This window comes from Camelus dromedarius, chromosome 24, assembly GCF_036321535.1.
Source record: "Camelus dromedarius isolate mCamDro1 chromosome 24, mCamDro1.pat, whole genome shotgun sequence".
Taxonomy (NCBI): domain Eukaryota; kingdom Metazoa; phylum Chordata; class Mammalia; order Artiodactyla; family Camelidae; genus Camelus; species Camelus dromedarius.
The window spans coordinates 31,256,241-31,275,376 of record NC_087459.1 but is presented as its reverse complement, the minus strand read 5'-3'; the positions used below and the strand labels follow the sequence as shown (position 1 = coordinate 31,275,376).

The following is a 19,136-nucleotide window of genomic DNA, read 5'->3' as shown; positions in this document are numbered from 1 at the left end:
TTACTGTTGCCAGGTGTGGGGCATTTTCAGCTGTCTCCTCGCCTGCTCACTTCCTTTTCTCCTGCACCCGAGTGACGTGCGGGTCAGCCCTTCTGCGGCAGTCCCGCAGCCCGAGACCCCAGTCATTGTTTGCCTCTGCTCTCTCTGTGGTTCAGGCTGGGTAATTTTTACTGCTCTAGCTTCAAGTTCGCGTGCTAATTTCTCTGCTGTTTTCACTCTGGTTGAGCCTATTCACTGCGTGTTTATTTCAGTTATTATAATTTTTAGTTCTAAGATTCCCTGTGTTTCTTCCCAAGTCTCCTCTTCTTTATTGAGATTTTCTGTTTCTCGTCATTGCTCACGGAGTTTGTGTGCTGGGTGCTTTAGTGTCCGCTTCAGGTAAACCTGCCGCCAGCGTCGTCCTGTGTGGGTGTCTGTTGATGCCTTTTCTCGTTTTGTTTGCCATCTTCCTCGTAATTAAAACCTGGACATTTGGGGTTTAATCTTTGAAGACTTTGGGTCTTAAGTCCAGTGTTTTGTTAGCACTCCTCTGACACCACTCTGGTGGGCGCAGAGGACCCACTCCGTTGTCCCCCGCGTGGCCCCCGCAGGTGCTGAGGGCAGCCAGGTGCACACGCTGCTCCCCGCTCCCCAGCAAGGCCTGCTGCTTGCTCTCTGCGCTGGCCCGTGTGTCCCTTCGTCCTCAGTGGGGATGGTGTGTTTGCAGGTCCCCGCCTCCACCGTGGGTCCGCGGCCGACTCTCGGCCCCAGCAGAGCAAGACCTGTGCTCACCAGCCTCACTCTCTGTGGGGCCGCCTCGTCCCTGCCGCCGGTTCAGTGCCCTTCCTCCCTCTGCAGCCAAATGTTTCTCAAGAATCAAACAACCTGTTGTAAAGTGTCGTATAAACTGTGGGGTGTAGCTTCCCGTTCAGGAAGGTCTTTTTTGTCCTCCAGTTAAGTTTTATCACTTTTGTCCAAGAAGGTGCACGCGTCTCCGAGAACTTCTTTTTTGTCCTCTCGGTACAGTTGTTGCTTTTAGACTTTCCCATGTAATTAACCACTTTCTGCTGGGAAGCTCCAGTGCTCCTCTCGCTGCCTCGAGGCGGGCTTCTGTCCAGATCCAGCTGCGCTTCGTCGAGAGCGCTCGGGCTCACGGGGCCTGGGCTTTAGGGGGCCCTGCACTGTGGTGGCCGTTGAAGTGGATGGAAAATCCCACCAGAATTTCCCTGCGGCTCCGTAGCCTGTGACGAGGGTGTAGCCCCCCCAGCAGCCCCAGTGAGGAGGTGGCGTGCCCTGAGGCAGCCGGGCCTGCTTCCCGCAGAGCCGCAGTCGTTAATCCAGCCACATAAAGAATTTTCTTGAACTTTGAGAGTGAGAAGAATTCCAGCCCCCGACCTGGGGGGCTCCTCAGCCGGCGGCTCAGAGGCGGTTTTCCTGTCTCTCCGTCTCGCCGCTCCTGGCCTGTGACAGCGAGCCGGGGAGGGGACACCCGGCCCGCTGGGCATCGGGGTCGGAGGGGCTGGCCGGGGCTGGGCCCGGGGAGGAGGCCGGGGGGCCTGCCGTGCAGGGCTCGGAAGTCTGCGTTTTCTCCCAAGGGCTGTAGACACTTTTCATGCTGAGCAGGGACCTGTTGTGGGGTTTCCCAGAGTCTGTCCTGCTGGCCTGTGGAGGGTGGCAGGCGAGGTGGGGGCGCTGTCCCTCAGGGCTGCTCAGTCACCCGGGAGCAGAACCCGTGGGTGCAGGAGGTGACGCCAGACTTCTGCTTGGTTATTGTCCATCTTCTCCTGGTGAAGTGTCCGCGTCCTGTTCCATCAGGTGCGAGTTAGTGGAGAGCATCGTGAGCCTAGTTTGTAAGGGAACAAGCAAACACACCTGGTTAGGTGGTGATGCCGACCCTGTGCGCTGACGGGCGATGAAGTTGGAAAGGTTCGGTGCTGAGAAGTCCTGACCCGTGGGCAGACTTGCACGCGCCAGCCCGTGATCCGATGGGTTTCTGCATGGAACTTCATGTTACTTTACTTTTTCATTAAAACAAAAAAAAAGCCTCTAAATATTTAAGTCTTCCCTGAATGAGCCCTTAGAAAAGAGGAAAAAACACTTGCTCCCAGCTCCCAGCCCGCCGTGGCGCCCTGGCGGGGCAACCCGCAGTTGGTCTCAGTGGCGCGCGGTCAGTGTCTCCTTGCTGTGGATGGAGACCGAAGTGCGACGTGATGAAGGGAACCAGCCTGAAAAGCTGTGAGGAGCACAGCTCACCATGGACGATGTGCAAGAGGTGGATTGGATGTGCCCCTAAATTTTCAGTGGAGGAGCACAGGAAAGCTGGGGAAGAAGTGAAATGAGAGGAAGCTAAGGACAGCTGTGATGGTTTTCACTTCAGAATTCGACTTCTGAAGTGTCCGTGCAGCCCTTTCTCCTGCGGGGGCTGGGGTGTGAGCTCAGCTGTGAGCCTGGCCAGCGGGGGCCTCATGGAAGAGGTGGCCTGGGTTAGGACCTGTGCCTGGGGTCTGGGCGTGTCCTGCACTGACCGAGGTGGGGGTCGGAGGTGTGTGTCTAAGTGAACATCTGTGGCTGCCTTAAGATGAACCCTAACGAGATGGAGCTGTGGTCTGTCTCCTCTGTCCTTCCCAAGTGTCCCTGCTCCAGGGACCAGCCAGGATCAGCCATGCTGGAAACACTCGAAGTCTATGCCCAGATTCTCATTTTAGCCCTTGATGCTTGTTGGCGGTGCTGCCTTCGCTACGGAAGTGTCCTGTGGGTAGGTTCTCCCTGGGGTCTTAGCAGGAGGGCGTCTGGAGCCCCAGTGGTGACCTGCTGAGTACAGGGGGGCTGGGGTGCCGGCGGGGTGGGCCCAGGGTTCCCCAGGACACAGACAGCCTCGGGCACGTTGCCGGAGGTTCCAGGGCCCCTCACAGAGGCATGACCTGCAGGAATGTCATGGGACTTGACTCTGGCCTTCTTGGGACTGCTGTCCCTCCTTGGCCATGGGCCCCTCAGCCCAACGCTTCATTCCTTGGCCCCTCGCCTCCCCTTCTCCCTTCGGTTTGGGTCCAGAAGCCCCATGTGCAGGGCTCTCTGTTGGGGTCTCTGCACGGCAGTCTCGGTGTGAAGACCCACCAGAGGGTGCAGTTGGGGCACCCCAGACCGTGGCACCCACACGAGGGGCAGTGCTGGGTTTGGGTCCCAACACCCCGCTTGTCAGCTCCATGACCCTGAATAGAAAAGTCCTCCGGCTAAGCCCTGGTTCCCTCCGAGTGGGTCCGTCTTAGGACAGAGCTGGTGCAGGACGTCGGGTGACTCCGCCCCAAAGTGACAGAGGCAGCAGGAGAGCCTGTGGGTCCACACTGCCTGAATCACTGCCTCACTGGCTTCTCAAAGCCATTAGGTCTGTTGGGGGGTGTGCCAAGCTGACCACTGTCAGGGGGCGTCTTTGAATGACTTGCTGGTTAGAAGCAAACTCAGAGCCCTAGAGACAGCTCCCAGCACATGGGCTACAGGCCTGTCCCGCCCCACCCAGTGCCGTGAACCCGGCCTGCGCCCCCCTAGACAGCCTCCTCCTTGCTGCGGTGGGGTCACCACGGGTGCAGCGCGGACAGCCAGGAACTCGGGGGGCGCTTGCTTTCTCCTGTCCTCTCTTCCAAGCAGATGTTGTTCAAAACAATTACCACTAATGTTTTGTTTGGGGGGGGCAGGGTAATTAGGTTTATATATTTATTATTATTATTGTTGTTTTTTAACGAAGGCGCTGGGATTGAACCCGGGACCTCGTGCACACTGGGCACGCACTCTGCCACTGAGCTGCGTCTTTCCCCCAGTTACCACTGATTTTTAAGCAGCTTAAATGACCTTGTGCTTTCCACTTCATTGTTCTTTGGGGGTTTTCAGTGTTTGGGGCTCTCACCCCGTGTGAGTGGCAGTAACGGCCCCGCCTGGCCTAGCTGGGCAGTGGGGGGGGGGGTCTGAAACGTGCCCGCCCTGCGCCCTTCTCGTTGTGACTCAGCCCAGGGCCTGTGGTTTGTGTTTCCTTCAGTGGGGAGCTCTGGCTTATTTGCCTTTCTAGTGTCAGGCAGTTTTGTCTTGTCCAGAGGGTGCAAAGAACTGAGGCATCAGGTCTGCCGTGTGGTGACTGCGGCCCTGCGGCCTCCATCACGGACCACGGGCCAGGCCAGGCCCCTGGCCCAGCAAACATCGAGGCTGCTTCCGTTTTTCTGTCCCGCCATTCTCAGCATGAGGCTTCCATTTCAAGGCGACCTCCTTGCCCAAGATGGTTGCTGGCACACCGGTCATTGCATCTCTATTCTAGGAGAAAAGTGGAAGGAAGGGATGATGGGCAGTAATACCCCTTGGGCGCTGTCTGTCTGCCTTTCCAGGGACTGTCTGGGAGGCTTCCCGTGTTACATTGCATCACTCACCCCCACAGCAGTGATGCTGGGGATGTGGGCACCCAGGAAAAAGTGGGGAGAGGGAGAGAGGAGCAGGTCTGGGGTGGTGCTGATCCTGGCGCACCTTCCACCCCAAACCCCTCCACGGGAGCCCCGTTCTCCAGCCTTTCCCACGCTGGCCCCGCAGCTGGCTCCCCTATTAGAGCTGGGGTTCCTTTGGTTGTGGGAGCCGCTCTAGAGTAACGTCCTCTCCTCCCTGGCAAGGGTGCCCTTCCGACACCCGTTTCCCTCTCTCAGTGGCTGGTGGTGAAGAGGAGGGGCTTGGCGCCTATCGCCCCCCAGGCTGGTGCGGGAGCTGCATGTTGAGACATCACAGGGCTGGTGGGAGTCAGTTACTTTCCCCTGCTGAGCTCGAGGTGGAAGCCAGGAGTGAGGGCGCCGGGAGATGCGCGGGTGCTGGATGGCCCGGAGGGCGGACGAGGTTTCTCCATCTCTGTGATGCCTCCCTGGGAACCGGGCTGGGCGCCAGTGCGGTCCTCAGCGGGGGCGGGGGAGCCCGCGCCCGGCTTCTCCGCCGCCCGGGCCTCTGACCTGCAGGGGCGGCTCCTTCCGGTTTCGGTTTGTGCCTGTCGGATTTTCCAAATTAGGAAGGTGAGCTGAGCTCGGGCTCAAAGCTTTCAGACACTGTTCCTGTTGTGTTTTGACAAATGGAACTTTTTTCCTTTTTCTTTCTTTTTTTTTTTCAGCAGCAAAGGCTGTTGGCTCCCTTCGGAGGCGGAGCCGCGGTTTGTGCCTGGGCTCCCCCCAGAGCTCTGCTGGCCCTGAGCCTGGCGTCCAAAGGAGGGTCTTGGTGGAGGGCGTCACTCAGCAGTAGAGTGTGTGCTTAGCACGCACGAGGTCCGAGGTTCAATCCCCAGTACCTCCATTACAGAAAATAAAATAAATAAACCTAATTACCTCTCCCACAAAAAAAAAAGTTAAAAAAAAAGGAAGGTCTTGGCTTGGATGGTAGCGCTCTGGGAGGCTACCCAGACGGGAGGCTCTGGGTTTGCTGGGACCAGTCCTGTCCCCGTGTCCTTGTGCTTCCGTCCAGTAAGGACAGGGCTCCCGCTCCAGACCTTCCCTTTGGGTGGAGGTGACGGTGGCCGGGACGAAGACTGCCTTTCTGGCAGCACCTCCCAGGCTCTGCCTTCAGCTTCTGAGAGTGTTTCCTCGGCCAAGTCGAGCAGAATTGAACCTGGGCCTTTTGGAGTTGCCAGGACCCAGAAAAGAAAGGTGCAGAGCCAGTTTCTCCTGCCCCCCAGGTGCAGCAGCTGCCCCGTCCTGGCCTTGTGTGCCTGCCCCTCTGGCTCACGGGCACTGTGATAGCATGGGGCTCTCCCTGTCGCAGCCTCCCATGCACGCATCCAGGCATGGCTCAGGTGCCAAGAGGTGGACCGTTTGGGGGAGTTGATATCCTTAGCCTGCTCAGTGCAGGGTTACCTGGCACTTGTAGTAACAGCCGATGCTACTTTTAAGTTACTATCATTGCATTTTATTATGTTATTGTTGAATTTCACACCGATTAAAGTTTAGGCAATAGACTCTTGGCTTTGCAGATTGTCCAGAGGTGGAATTTCCAGCAGCTGACAGTGTCCTTTGTGATGGGTCCAGAACTCCTGCTGTGACATCAGCACCCCCTCTCAGGAGGCTGGGGGGGCGGTCCCCGGGGGTGGTCCCCTGACCCAAGGAAGTGTGTTACTGGTGCTCTCTGGGTAGAACTTTTAGGTGTAAATGTTGTTATTACTTATTTTGTACTGATTTCGTTTAGTCCCCCCTGCCTCTTTCCGGGGCCTCCCGCAGTCATCGTCATGTTTAGACACCCCGTCCTCAGCAGGAGGAAGACACTGGGTATAACGTGGAGACAGTCTTGGCATCTGACTGTAGATCGAATCAGTGTTAGATCAGGCAGGTACGCAGACCGCTGCAGCCCCCACCCCCCATTTTCAGTGACCCTTGACTTCGTGGTGGCCTGGCTGGCGGGACACTGGAGCACTGCCGGGGCTCTGCCCGTGGGGTGTCTCCAGCCCACGGGGCGGCAGCCGTGCTGGCTCAGGACATGGATTTGAGCAGTGAGTTCGCCCTCAGCATGGAGATAGAGTGCTCGCCAGGTGTTCCCCGATTCTTTGGCTGAGTGGTTCTACTGTCTACATCTTGCAGGGCTGACCCAGGACCAGAGAGGTCTGATGGCTTCTTTGTGCTTTTGACGCTGGGTTTCAGCCTTCACCCTCCGTGCGCTGCACCGTTTGGAACTGATCCCCTGCCTCGCGCCTGGGCCCCTCCCTCCCGATAGACTCCAGGTCACAGAGGGACGCACACCGCAGGGGACTCCTGCTCACATGCACCAACACGCGTGTGCCCAGTGTGGGCCCAGACTGTGTGGAGGGGACAGATGGGAGCAGAGGTGATACTTCCCTCCCGGAGCCCATGGGCTGGGAAGCTTGGCGCGGGGGTGAGTAGGGCGCTCGAGGCGGGCTCAGCAGAGAGGGTGGCCTTCAGGACAGTGGAGGAAGGTGAGTCTGCCAGGACGAGACCGGACCTGTGCTTGGTGTCGGTCCGGCGCCCTGAGAACTGCCCTGTAGGTGAAGCCACCTGGACTTTTGGAAGTGGTCTCTTCGCATCAGCACAGGGGACGAGGGCCCAGAGAACTTGAGTTGCCCGTGAGCTCTGCTCCCAGTGTCAGGCCTGGAGGGCTGCGGCCCTGTTTCTGAGACTGTTCGCAGAGAACCCGGCCTCCTACGCGGGACATCCCTCTGCAGGGCCTGTCCATTGGCATTGAACTTGAGGAAGCCAGGGCATGTGAAGTGGTGATTCTGACGTCTGCAGCCCCTCCGTTCACCCCACTGGATGACCTTTGGTGTCTTTCAGGCAAACCTGGAAGGTATTTGCTTTGGCAGATTTATTGGATGTTCTGCCCCATTTGATTTTCCAAACTGAAAAGCTTGGGAGCTCGACTCACATGGTCTTTTGTTTGTTTGTTTTAAATCTAATGCGTCCCACAAAGGGGTGAGAACGTCCCTGGGGAGATGGCCCGGGGTCCCCACGGTGCCTAGGCCGGCGTCGCCTGCCGCTCTGCTGGGATGCTCTGTGTCCGAGGTCCGGGCCATGGGCAGTGTGGCTCCACGGAGGCGGGACAAGGGCCTGGTGGAGAAGGTGGGTTTCCAGTGAGTCCTCTGCCTGGCACACACACCAGCACTCGCTAGTTTGCTTGGAATCGGATGACTTTGAGCTCTGTTGGCGTGTCAGGGGCCCGCCGTCTGTCTGCGGATGGAGCTGGTGCAAATCAGGACAGTGGTCGTCCGCAGCCTTGGCTGCTGGCTTCCTTCTGCTCTTTCCAGTTTGAACCTGTGCTTTGATGGCACCTCGGTGCTACCGGTCCGGTTCGCCTGTCACCTGCTGCCCGCCCCATGTCCCGCACGGCATGGCTGAGAAGGTCCCCACAGGCTCCCGCCTCCTCTGCCCCTGTGTTTAAGATGTTCTAGCAAAAGATAGTACATTTTTAATAGAAATAGGTATTTTAGGTTAGAAAAAGCTTATGATGGTCAGAATCTTTTGATTTGGGGATTTTAAACATGAAATTTTTTTCACAACCGTTTCCTGAACTGTCTCCTTTTCCTTCGGAGTTCTCACAGTGCAGGGCTGCTGGTGCCTGCTGCGTTCTGATCTCAGACTTTATGTAAATGGGACTTGCTTGTGGTCCTGGGCCCACCCCAGGGAAAGTCACGATGGTGATGGCTTGTGCCTAGAACACGCTGGAGGGGGTGGGAAGGGGGTGTGTGGAGGGCCTCGCAGTGGGCTGTTGAGTCACGCCCAGCGGGCCCCCAGGGTTTCTTCCAGAATCTAGAAGCCTGGCCATCTTCCCACCCCTTAGGCTGTCTTGGGCCCCGATAGGCTTTCTCCCAACCCCATGCCCAGCCCGAGCCAGACCGCATGGCAGAACTGGGCCAGGTTTACTGCTTTACGAGGTTTCTGAAAGATACCCCGTCACACCTGGCAAAATTTGAAAATACTAGTCATCGAGTGTGTGGCAGCTTTTTTTGTTTTTTTTCCTATTCTTGAGTTTTTCATTTCTAAAAGGATGCAGTTACAACATTTAAAGAGCATTTTGAAAGAAGCGAGGCCTTGAGTGGGTAATCCCGCCCTCACCCGGGGTCTGTTTTCACCCCTCCCTCCCGTCCCTGTGTGACAGGTGCCCGCCTCGCCCCGAGTCTGGGTCCCTCGTCAGGGCTTCTGCCTGCCCAGCTCGGGTTTACCAGTAAGGTTCAGCCACTCTCCCTAGGTCTCCTCACACTGTCCCAACGGCCTGTTCTCAAGCCTGGTCTGTCTAATTTCAAATCCCACGCCTTTAGCCGCAACACGACCGTTTGGTCTCTGCTGTTTTTATTTATTAGTGTGTCATCAGCACTTTTTAATGTTCCTTCATGGGCCAGTTTCAGTGAGTACTCACCGTGTGTCAGAGACTGTGCATGCTTCTAATTACTATGCTTGGAATTTTTCATTTCATACAAGAGCCTTGTGAAGTGCACACCGTAAATACCCGGTGTCCCTGAGGAGGACAGCAGAGCTGATGCACCAAGAGGTTGGAGCCAAGATTTGCCCAGAGATACACAGTATTGGAAGGTGTCCCCTTAAATGGCCACATAATGTTCCTCCATGAATGTGCACCCTGGTTCATTCAGCCCTTCCTCGTAGGGAGCTCTTCAGTTGCTTAGAAATAGGATGTAGTTTTGGTTTTTGTAACAAAGGTCAGAATAGCAAGGGTGAGGTGGATTTCTTTTGCGTCCCAGTGTAGTATCTTTCTGCTCTGTTGCTCTGTTACCCATTGTCCGTTTTAAGGCCCACCGTGGCTGCTCCAGCTCCTGCCATCACACCCACATTCTGGCCATTGGGAAGGAGAGAAGGGAGGAAGACACTCTCTTCCTCTTAAGAGCACTACCATTCACGTCCCATTGACCAGCACAGTCTGATGGCTGCAAGAGAAGCGTCGTCTTTGTTGGGCAGCCATGTGTCCAGCTGAAGCTAGCTCACTGTTGAAGCAGGAGTGGGTGCATGTCCAGGAGCAAGCCCCCTCTTTTGGCCGCCCGCATATCCATGACCCTTCTTCAGACATAAAAATCACTCATCCCCGTCGTCAAAGGAGGCAGCCCACATCCCACCCAGTGACCGCTTCCCGAATCCAGGATCTCTGTTACAAGCAAGTCCCTGCACCGGGCGCTCCAGGTGGTCTCCTCATAAAATGCTGTGTGGAGCAGGAGCCGAGGAAGATGACCGCGCCTGTTTGGAGGAGAGAGGAGCGACAGCACTGTCACTGGCACCCCCAAAGGGGCAGGTTCCCTGGTGGCCTGCCTGGCAGCCCCTGTGTCTGCTGATGGGAGAATCTCTGTCCACCCGCCCGGGCCGGGCAGGTGGGGATGGGATGGTCACACTGGGCAGCAGAGTCTCCTAGCGCACTGGCTCCGTCATGTCCCCGGGTGAGACGCACAGCCAGGCCCCCAGGGACGGGTTTCACTCTTGAAAACCCTGGTCTTGTCTTTTCTGCCGTCATGGCTCCTCCGAGGCCTCCCGAGGCTGCAGGCTGGTGGAATCTATTCCCTGCCCCATGCCGGTCTGGTGCCCCTGGTCCAGCGTGCAGCACATGGCAGCAGGTCCTGGGCACGCGGGGTCCGCGCTCAGGGAGTGCGGGGGACTGATTCCCCGGCACAGGGAAGGTGGCCAGACTTCCAGCCTGCAGCATCTGTGTCCTCGGCTCCTGACCGTGTGGCAGCGCCCTGTGTTCAGGTTGTGTGACAGCACCGGCAGCCCCCGCTGGCGCCAGTTCTGTGATGGTCAGGAGGCAGGGTGGCGGCGTAGGGGCCCTAGGCCAGGTTTCAGGACCCCAGCCTCCTCCTGCAGCTGCCAGAGAAGGGGCATCCTTGCAGAGTCACTCTCGTTCAGCTGTTAAACCTCCTGGGCTGAGCTCCCGTTTTCTTGTGTTTTCTCCATCTTTTACAGGAGATGTTTTCAAACCTGTTACCCAGCGTTCCTCTGGAAGTTTTCTTTTGTGTCACGCTTAATTGTTCAGGTGCCTTGTTTTTCCCTGGAGGTGCCTTCGTCTGTGGGTGGTAAGGACGGTGCCCTCTCTCACCCCGGGACATACAGGTGGTCCACGTCCTGTCCTGCTCCTGGACTGTCTTTTCCTCAGAGTCCTCCCCGGCATTTGGTCCCTGTCTTTCTGTTGGAGACACTCCCAAAGTCTCTTCTTTCTGGCCGCCTGTCCACTGTTAAGAGTAAGGCGCTCCAGCTCGTCAGCTGCCACGTGTGCCCAGGTGGTTGGTGGCGGGTCCTAGCCCAGTGGGCTTCACGGGGGCCATCTTCCTGGGCCAGGGCGTGCTGGGGAGGCTGGGGGTGTCGTGGTGGATGTGCAGAACTGCCACCATCACTTCCCCGGGGGGTGTAATTCCCTGTGAGCCCTCAGGTGCGGGGCTGGAGGGGGCGGTGTGGGGCTGGGGCAGTGGTGGCTCTGCAGAGGATGGTCTGCTGCATTAATTTTTTTTTAGTCTTTCCTGGAAGCTTTCACGTGTACTTTTTTCTTTCTCTGATCATTTCTTGTACCTAAAATGAAGTGTACTGTAGATATGTTTATATCAGTGAGGAGTAAATAATGGAAGAGAAATGACTTTTACCCTCTGACCGCGTCCCCAGGGGTGGGGCAGGCGGTGGGATTCCCGCTGAGGGCGGGCCGGAGTGCAGGTGGGTGCAGCCTGAGTCCTTGAGGCTCGTTAGCGAGGCCAGACCAGCCTTCGTGCCGGGATCTCTGACCTGATACTGAACAGGGTGACCTCGCAGGTAACCAGGGTGGTACTGGTTTGGCCCAACTTCCAGGAGTCCCAGCTTCTGGGCGCCCTGGCCGAGCCCCAGACAGCAGCCCGGCCGAGCACAGGGTATCTTTAGGGCAAGAGCGTTTCAACAGACAGTTTGATGGAGAATCGACCATTTGGGTTGCTCAAGTCAGTGGTGGTTAGTAGGTCCGCGGAGTTGTGCAGCGGCCACGGTTCCCCTCCCAGGGAACCGCCACGCCCTCCGCCGTCACCCCAGCCCCGGGGTCTACTGGCTGTGCCCTCACCCCTGACCCCACCCGCAGGGTGGGTTCTGCGGTCCGTGGTTCCCAGCGCCCGCCCTCCCTTCAGCAGGGACCGCGGGCAGCGCGGGTGTGTGTGTGCCTGGGTTCAGACTGAACACACACCACCTTCAGGAGAGCAACTTTAAGGAGAAGCACCCGCACAGAAACTCCATCTTGGGGCCCCAAACCGGAGCAGAAATATCGTGGGGAGGGACATCATCGGCAGACTCCGCAGGCACCTGGGGAGGCATTTGTTTAAAATTAAGTAGCTTCCAGGTGCTCTCTCCCCCGCCTCCTGGGCAGGAGGGCCGCTGCCTCAGGGTAGTTTTTGGAAGAGTGAGCCAGGAGGTGCTCTTGAAATCGCTGTGATGGCTGAAAGTGAAGGTGCCGACTGTGAAGCCTTGGCCGGGAGGTCGCTGTTCCGGGAGGAGGCCGCCCTGCTGGCACCGGCGCTGAGGGCGGTCGATGCTGCTGCTGCTGACCCGCCCGGATCCCCAGCCAGCAGTTCTGTTTCACTGAAACCCCAGTCTGTGTGTCCAGACTGTTGAGCGCCTTGGATTTGCGCTGGAAAGCACTTTAGAGCGGATCTCTCCTGCCCAGAGGACCCCTCCTGTTAGGCCTGCAGGGGGCTTGGGGCCCCGAAGCACCCGGCTTCCTTCACCTAGAATCCCTGGTTCCCCCTCGTGGGCGAGTCTCCGGCCATGAAGGCTGACGTCAGGCTGGGGTGCGGGGGCGCTGAGACAGGTGCTCCCCAGGGCCCCCACCCCCCCAGGGCCGACAGGCTCTGACCGCCAAGCAGAGCCCTCCTCGTCTTCAGCCTAAACCCGTTCTCTAAGTTCCCCCTCTTGTCTTGTGACCTCCGTCACAGGGCAGAAGCCACATCCTGCTTCTAGTTGGCCTTGATGTTTGTAGCTGTAGCGTGATCTCCAGGTCGTAGTAAGACCTCCGGTTAGCACGGGCCTCCACGGACTCCGCGAGCCTCCGGCACCATACGGCAGAGCTTGTGTGTGTGTGTGCGGGCGCGCGCAGACGCCCCGCTGTTCATCCAGTCCTGCCATCCTCAGGTGGCGCTCACCTCGGCCTTGCTCAGCTCACCTGTGTGAAGCCCTGGGCCAGACCTCAGGCTCGGAGACCCCGGCCCGTCCCGGACGGGTGGGGATGCGTGTTGACTGTGACTTACAAAAGCTGACTGGCCTCCAGGTCTGGAGAGCCCGTCGGCCTCGGAGAGCATCTCGGGAAAGCATGTGAACGTAACTTCCTAGCCAAGGCACCGATGGAGGAGATTTCCACTGGGTTGTGGGGAAACTGAAGAAAGTGGAAAGGGTGTTTCTTCCACTGCGGCCTCCAGCAAGAAAATGCAGGCTGCTTTCAAACAGCCTGGGGTGGCCCTCCAAGCAGAACTGCAGGAGTGATGCTGCCTTTACAGACCCCCACCCTCAGCCCTAGGGTGCTGGTGTGGAGGCTGCATTTCCCAGACTCAAAACAGCATGAAACAGGGAAACAGCCTCCGCTGAAACAGTATCCAGAGCCCTTTCTTTTGATTTTAGATTGGAAATATAAACCTAGTCGCTGTGGGCCCCGGCATCCGGGTGCCTCATCAGTGGCTGCAGGGCTCCGCCCTCATGGCCGCATCCAGCCCCTCTTCTCCGGTATCTCTGGAAGAATCCACACTGGCCAGTCAAGCCAGTTGGAGTTCCTGATTTGCTCTGTGAGATGCAGGCAGTCTGTGCTGAGTCATCTCGTGAAGGTGGGTCTCCCCAGCGGGAGGCTGCCGGGCACACCCGTCGACGAGCTGGGGGCCCCGGTCCCACAGCCTGTTCTGACCTGTTCTTAAATCTCATTTCTTAAACGCTTTTTTCCTAGGAGAAAAAGAGAGTTCAGATGAAGGGGTGTTAGCTGTGTCCCTGGGAGTCTGGAGGTAGATTGGCTTCTGAGACCCTGCACTGCTTTTGGGCAGGACCGAGTACCAGGAAGCTTGGGCCTGGACCGAGTGGCTGCTAAGCACGGTTGGCAGCTCGTAGGTAATGTGTCAGTTTGGAGATTAGAAGGCGTGCAAACGTTACAGGTGGAAGTTTCTCGGAGGGAGACGAGCCCTGGGTTCCTGTGCACACAGGGAGTGGTGGGTGCGTGAGGCCACGGCTGGCAATGGCTTTGCGGTGGGCGGACACCTGCCAGTGAGGAAATGAGGCTCGTGATTCTCAAGGCGGGAACGAGCTGGGAAGCCAGCCCGCTGACTCCGGGCTTGTGACGGTCTGCGCTCTGAGACCCCTGCCAGCATGTGTCTGGGTCGGGCCACTGCCTTGTCATCGTTTGCTCTATGGCTTCTGTGTGGCAAGGGCGTCGTCTGCCTTTAAAATTGCCGCCTAAATGTGACCGCGGCGTTCCGGCTTCCCAGCCAGCATCCGCGAGGTGCAGGAACGTGTTGCGAGAGCCGCCATCCTAGCGGCCGGGAAGAGCGCTGCGCGTCGGGAGCCTGTGTCGGAGATGACGACACGGGGGTCCATCTGGGGATGTGGGTCTCCGCTGTTCACACACGAGGTGCCCGTGTCGGTCACGTCCTCACGGAAGCGGGAGAGGTGCCAGTGGGCACGTGGGCACCGCAGAGCAGGCGTGAGGCCCAGTGGTGCGGCCGCGGTCGCTCAGGTGGACTGGGCCGCCCCTCTGACGGACCCCCGCCCCCCGCCTGGCCTGACGTCCGCTCCCCTCCCGTTGCAGGTGCACTCTGCGGTTCCCCAGCACGGCGATCAAGATCCAGTTCACGTCCCTGTACCGTCAGGAAGAGGCCCCGGTGTCCCCGCTCCGGCCGCTGCACCCACACATCTCCCCTCTGAAGATCCACATTCCGGAGCCGGACCTCCGGAGCCTGGTCAGCCCCATCCCTTCCCCGACCGGCACCATCAGGTGAGGGGCCCGGGCCAGCCTGTCCCCGGGCCGCACGGTTTCGTCTGTGGAATCAGGGCCCCTGGGCTCTGCAAGCTTGTGTGAGAAACAGGAAAAAGGTACAGGTGCTCTGTATCTCATTCAGCCTGAAGTGCGCTTCTGGAAAACTTCACGTGGAGGGAAATTTTGAAACTATTTTCAGTGCATCAGGGGACCTGACTGCTTAACTAGAGCCCCTGGGAATCCTCTTACAGAGTGTGTGGGGTCTAATTAGCCGCATTTCCAGCTTGCAATTTTGTAGATTAGGGTCTTTTCAAGCAAGCACAAGTATCATTTTCTAAAGACAGTGAAGATATTTAAAAGTTAACATCTGCAGACCAGGATTTGATGGGTTTTGTTCTCTAAGCTGTATTTGTAGAATCAGCCTGGTGGAGTTTTAGACGTGTATCTAGGTTTTGAAGAGAAGAAGGTCCTCATAGTTTCTCATCCTTGGTGTGTCACGTGGGGGGGCCCTCGGGGGGTTTCGGGGTGTGGCGTGTTACTGGAGTCCGTGGGGCGGTGGCCGGGTGGGCTGTATGCCCTCGGCCCCTGGCAGGGGTCCTGTGTGTTCCCCTCCTGTCGTGAAGCATGTTGACAGTGTGTATCTGAGGATCAAGATTTAGTAAACTTGCAGATAGTTTACTGCTTCATTAAGGACATTTTTAAAAATGAAACTGGCTCTTTCCCCCCCTTTACTGCATGTGTGTGGCCCCAGAGACGCCAGGGCACCTGCACAATTGGTGCTGGTACTGGGGCTGGGTCTCCACCACAGCCCCACCTCGCCACCACGACTGGGCGTTGTCATAGGTCAGCTGGGTGGGAAAGGCGTGCCAGGTCTCCATGCCATTATGAAGAGGGTTCTGACCTCATGTACCCCCAGGAGGGTCTCAGGGCCCTGGGGTGCCTCTATGAACCACACACTGAGAAGCGCTTCTCCGGCAGGGACTTTGTGCCCTGAGCCTCCCTGCTCTGCTCACCCACCAGGCTCGTGGTCCTGGTTACATTTAGACGCAGGTGTCACTTGGTCTTGGCATCACTGTCAGTTTCCTTTGGGCCCTTTGTCTCGGACCCTGACATGTAAGTGACAGGTTGGGAGTCGTCTGCCCCAGGGCCAGGGAGACAGAGTTCAGGGATGGCCTGAAACTCAAGTCTGGGTCCTGAGTTCTGGTTCTGGGGAGCCTAGGGGGGCAGGTCTCTGCAGCCTCCTCGAGCCTGGCTCTCCCCAGGGGTAGCGCCAGCTGTCTGATGTCCTGGTTGTCTGTGACAACGAGGAGCAGCAGTGACTGACTCAGGACGCACGGTGCACCGGGGCCTGCACTCAGCCACACGTGCACGCACTGTGGTGTTTAGTCACCTAGAACACGAGTGTCCCGTGTGAGGGCACCGTGGTGGTGTGCCGCCCAAGTGCGCCTACATGTACGTGTATGCATGTGATTTCTGCACAGATTAAATACCGTGTGTTAAGTAGAATGACGCGGCCGCTTTGGGAAACAGTCTGGCAGTTCCTCAGAGTGGTAAAGGGTTAGCACACGGCCCGGCCACTCCCTGGGAGGTGAGGTCTCCAGGAAAACTCGTCCGGGGGGAGGGGCAGTGTTACTCAGAGTAGCCCCCAAAGTGGAAACAGCTCCCATGTCCAGCAGCACTGAGCGGGGACAGAAATGTGGGCTAGCCCAGGACGGGGTGTCACCCAGGCAGAGAAAGGAATGACGTGCCCACGCCTGGTCCAGCGCGGCTGACACCTGAAGCCACGATGCGGAGTGAGAGACGCCAGTCCCCGAAGACCGCACGTCGTGCGGTTCCGTGGCTGTGAGGTGTCCAGAATAGTCAGGTCTGTAGAGAAAGAAGGTGGATGAGTAGTTGCCAGGGGCCAGGGGCTCGAGGGAGTGACTGCCAACTGTCACGGGGTCTTTCTGGGGTGATGGGGATATTCTGTAATTGGGGGACGGTTACACAGCTCTGAATACACTAAAAGCCGCCTAATCGTACACTGTAAAGAGGTGAATTGTACCATGTGTGAATTCTGTCTCAGCGAAGCTGATGGCAAGCCTCTGCGCCCCGCCGCCCCTACCCGGCAGCACCTTGAAGCGGGTGTTTCCTGAGCTGGGGGTGAGGGGGGTCCCATGCTGGGCGGGGCAGGACAGCCTTAGACTCGCATGGGGTCGTTAATAATCAGCTTATCCAGCTACATAGATGCTTTTTAGGAAACAGAAATGTTTTGGTTTGTACCTGGAGGTCCTCATAAGATAAATACATTTCTCAGTGACATTCTGAAGGGGAGCAGCCGCCAGCCGGTGGAGGGCGGGGAGCAGAGCCCTGCAGCGGCAGCTGCTTTCGTGTTTTCGGAGGCGGTGGTGGGACAGAGTGAGGAGCATCTTTCACGGAGCAGAATTAAGCAGGTGTCGCCGGCGCAACCTCGGTGGCGTCCCGGGCCCAGGCAGGCGCCGAGGCTGTATTTAACTTGCTCCTCTCTTGGGGCCGGGGGGGGGGGGGGCTGGGAGTGCCGCCTGCACGCTGTCCTCTCCGCTGCGCTGCCCAGGGGTGCTGGCCTCTTGATTTCACCCGACAGGATGTATTTGCAGAGAAAGTAGTACCTTTGAGCCTGGCTCTTGCGCTTTTGGCCTTTCACTGGGTGTCACAGAGAAGGACTTCTGTTGACATCTGTGTGTCTTAGCGCTGCAGAATTCGATTGTGCGCCTAGAAACCTCAGAGGCCGTTGAGGTTTTGCTGGCCCGGATCCTTTTCCTCCGCTGCTGCCGTGGGGGTGGAGCCGCCGGCGTGTTTACAAACAGCTCTGCTCCCCTTCCCTCCCTGAGAGATCGCCCTCCCTGCGTCCAGCTCTGGAGGGAGCTGCGAGGAGGAGCTGGTCCCCGAGGACGCAGGCGGGGTGCAGGGCGGGGGCACTGGCACTGGGCGCCCAGCCGCTGCCGCCCTCGTTGGGTGTGTCTGGCCCACCGCTCCGCCGGCCAGCTCCTCCGGCGGCTCCCAGACCTCGGGGTGCAGGGCAGTCTCCTCCCCAGAGCCGGTCTTGTCCAGCCCTGAGCCCCCCTCCTTGCCAAGATGTGGGGAGTGGCTGTACCTGTAGGAACCTCTCCCTGGAAACGGCTGCCCTCCCCGCCCCCGCCCCCGCCCCCGCCCTCTTCCCTGGTCAAAGGGCCGGGTGTGTGGCGTGTGGGTGTGTACAGGGGTTTTTCCTGCCCCGAAGTGCTCCACCCAGAAGGTGAATGAAGTCTCTTTGAAAAGAATTCTGCTATCTTACGCAGTGTTTTGTTGAGCCTTTTTTCTTCATCTTGCAAAGAAGTGTGTTTAGGAAAGAAGAAACTGGTTAATCATTTTCCTGGGTTTTACAAAAACAGAGGCCAGTCTAAAAAGTGCTCCTTAGAGTGAGAGTTTTACGAAAACTGCAGAAATTCAGCCGGAGGCAAGGCCCGGCACCGAAGGGAGCAGCTGGGTTTTGCTCGGAGGGAGATTTTAGAAGCTGTTTCTCAAGGGAGGCTTTTCTTGATTTTTCCAGCACAGACACCAAAAGCGAAAGTGATTTGTCTGGTGAGATTTGGCACGCTTAGCAGACCGTCGTGTGAGACAGAAATCGAGCCGCCGCCGTCACAGCCTGCCCCACTTTTCACTGTGGTCTCCAGGCGGTTCCGCGGCCAGTTCTGCTTTGCTGCTGCAGGGCTGCAGTCTGCACTCGCGCCCCGCTGCTCCAGCGCGGGGTGTCTTTCGAGTTTGGGGTCATTGGCGTCAGAGCGCGTTTATGTTTCTGGCAAACTCTGGCTCCTTCCTTGAGAGTGATTTATCCTGCTTCAGGGTTTCCAGCTGCAGCGTTTCCCATGTTCCCTGCGTAACCTGGGGAGGGGCGTGCCTCCCAGGGGCTTAAACCACGCGCAGCTGGGACCCCTGCGTGGCTGGTCCGGGAGCCTCACGCTTTCTGCATCACCTGAGACCATTTTCCTTTCGTACCTGTATCTGTGGCCTCACAACCACCCCCCAGCCCCACCCACACACACGCGTCCAAAAACTTGGTAGAAATAAAATTGGAGCGCCCTCCATGTTCTTTATATTTTTCCTTCTGCCTAAAACTGTGCCAGGGTGTTTTTCTGGCTTTAAAATGTTGAGAGGAGGTTGAATGGCTCGTCTGTCAGTGCTTGTCTCCACGGGGGCGGCCTTTCCTGGCTCTCAGGCACATATCAGGGGGTGCAGGTGCCCCGAAGGTTCCCTGGTGACGTTTCCCGGGTGTATGTACCTTCTGGGCAGCACCCAGCCCTGGGGTCCTGCCACACGCAGGGAGCCCCTCCTTCCCAGATTTTGGCTCTGGGATTTAGGAAGCAGAGGGAGCCTGAAGGGAGAGCCGAGGGTGTGGGGGTGTTCCCAGGTCTGCCCAGCGCCGAGAGGGCGTGCACTTGGTACCACGCTGCTGACTGGCCCTGGGACAAAATGCATTTCACAAACCAGTTAACCTTTTAAACAGCTTCCCAGGATCTCGCAGCCCCGAGTTTATCTTGAGAGCACAAGCGTTCCTACAGCAGCTGTAAGACCCTGGCCTCCGTGAATTTTCTTCTCCTATTATCCGCCCCCCCACCCCCCCCGGATTACAGAAATACTGTATGTGCATTATACAGAAGTCACATGTTTCAGAAGATGGAGATCCCGCACGGTGACTCTCCTGGAGAGACATCCGCGGCCTGAGGGGCAGCTCCCTCCACGCATGCTCGGGGGCCCCTCTG

At 58.0% G+C, this 19,136-nt stretch overlaps 1 protein-coding gene across 1 annotated transcript in view; it reads left to right on the top strand.

The window, feature by feature from the left end:
• The window catches only part of FOXK1 (forkhead box K1), a 62,993-nt gene that overhangs the window by 25,395 nt on the left and 18,462 nt on the right, over nucleotides 1-19,136 (top strand). Inside the window, exon 2 of the mRNA XM_031471329.2 lies at nucleotides 14,212-14,397. Coding sequence (XP_031327189.2) covers nucleotides 14,212-14,397 — 186 coding nt within the window. The remainder of the gene's footprint in view (nucleotides 1-14,211; nucleotides 14,398-19,136) is intronic.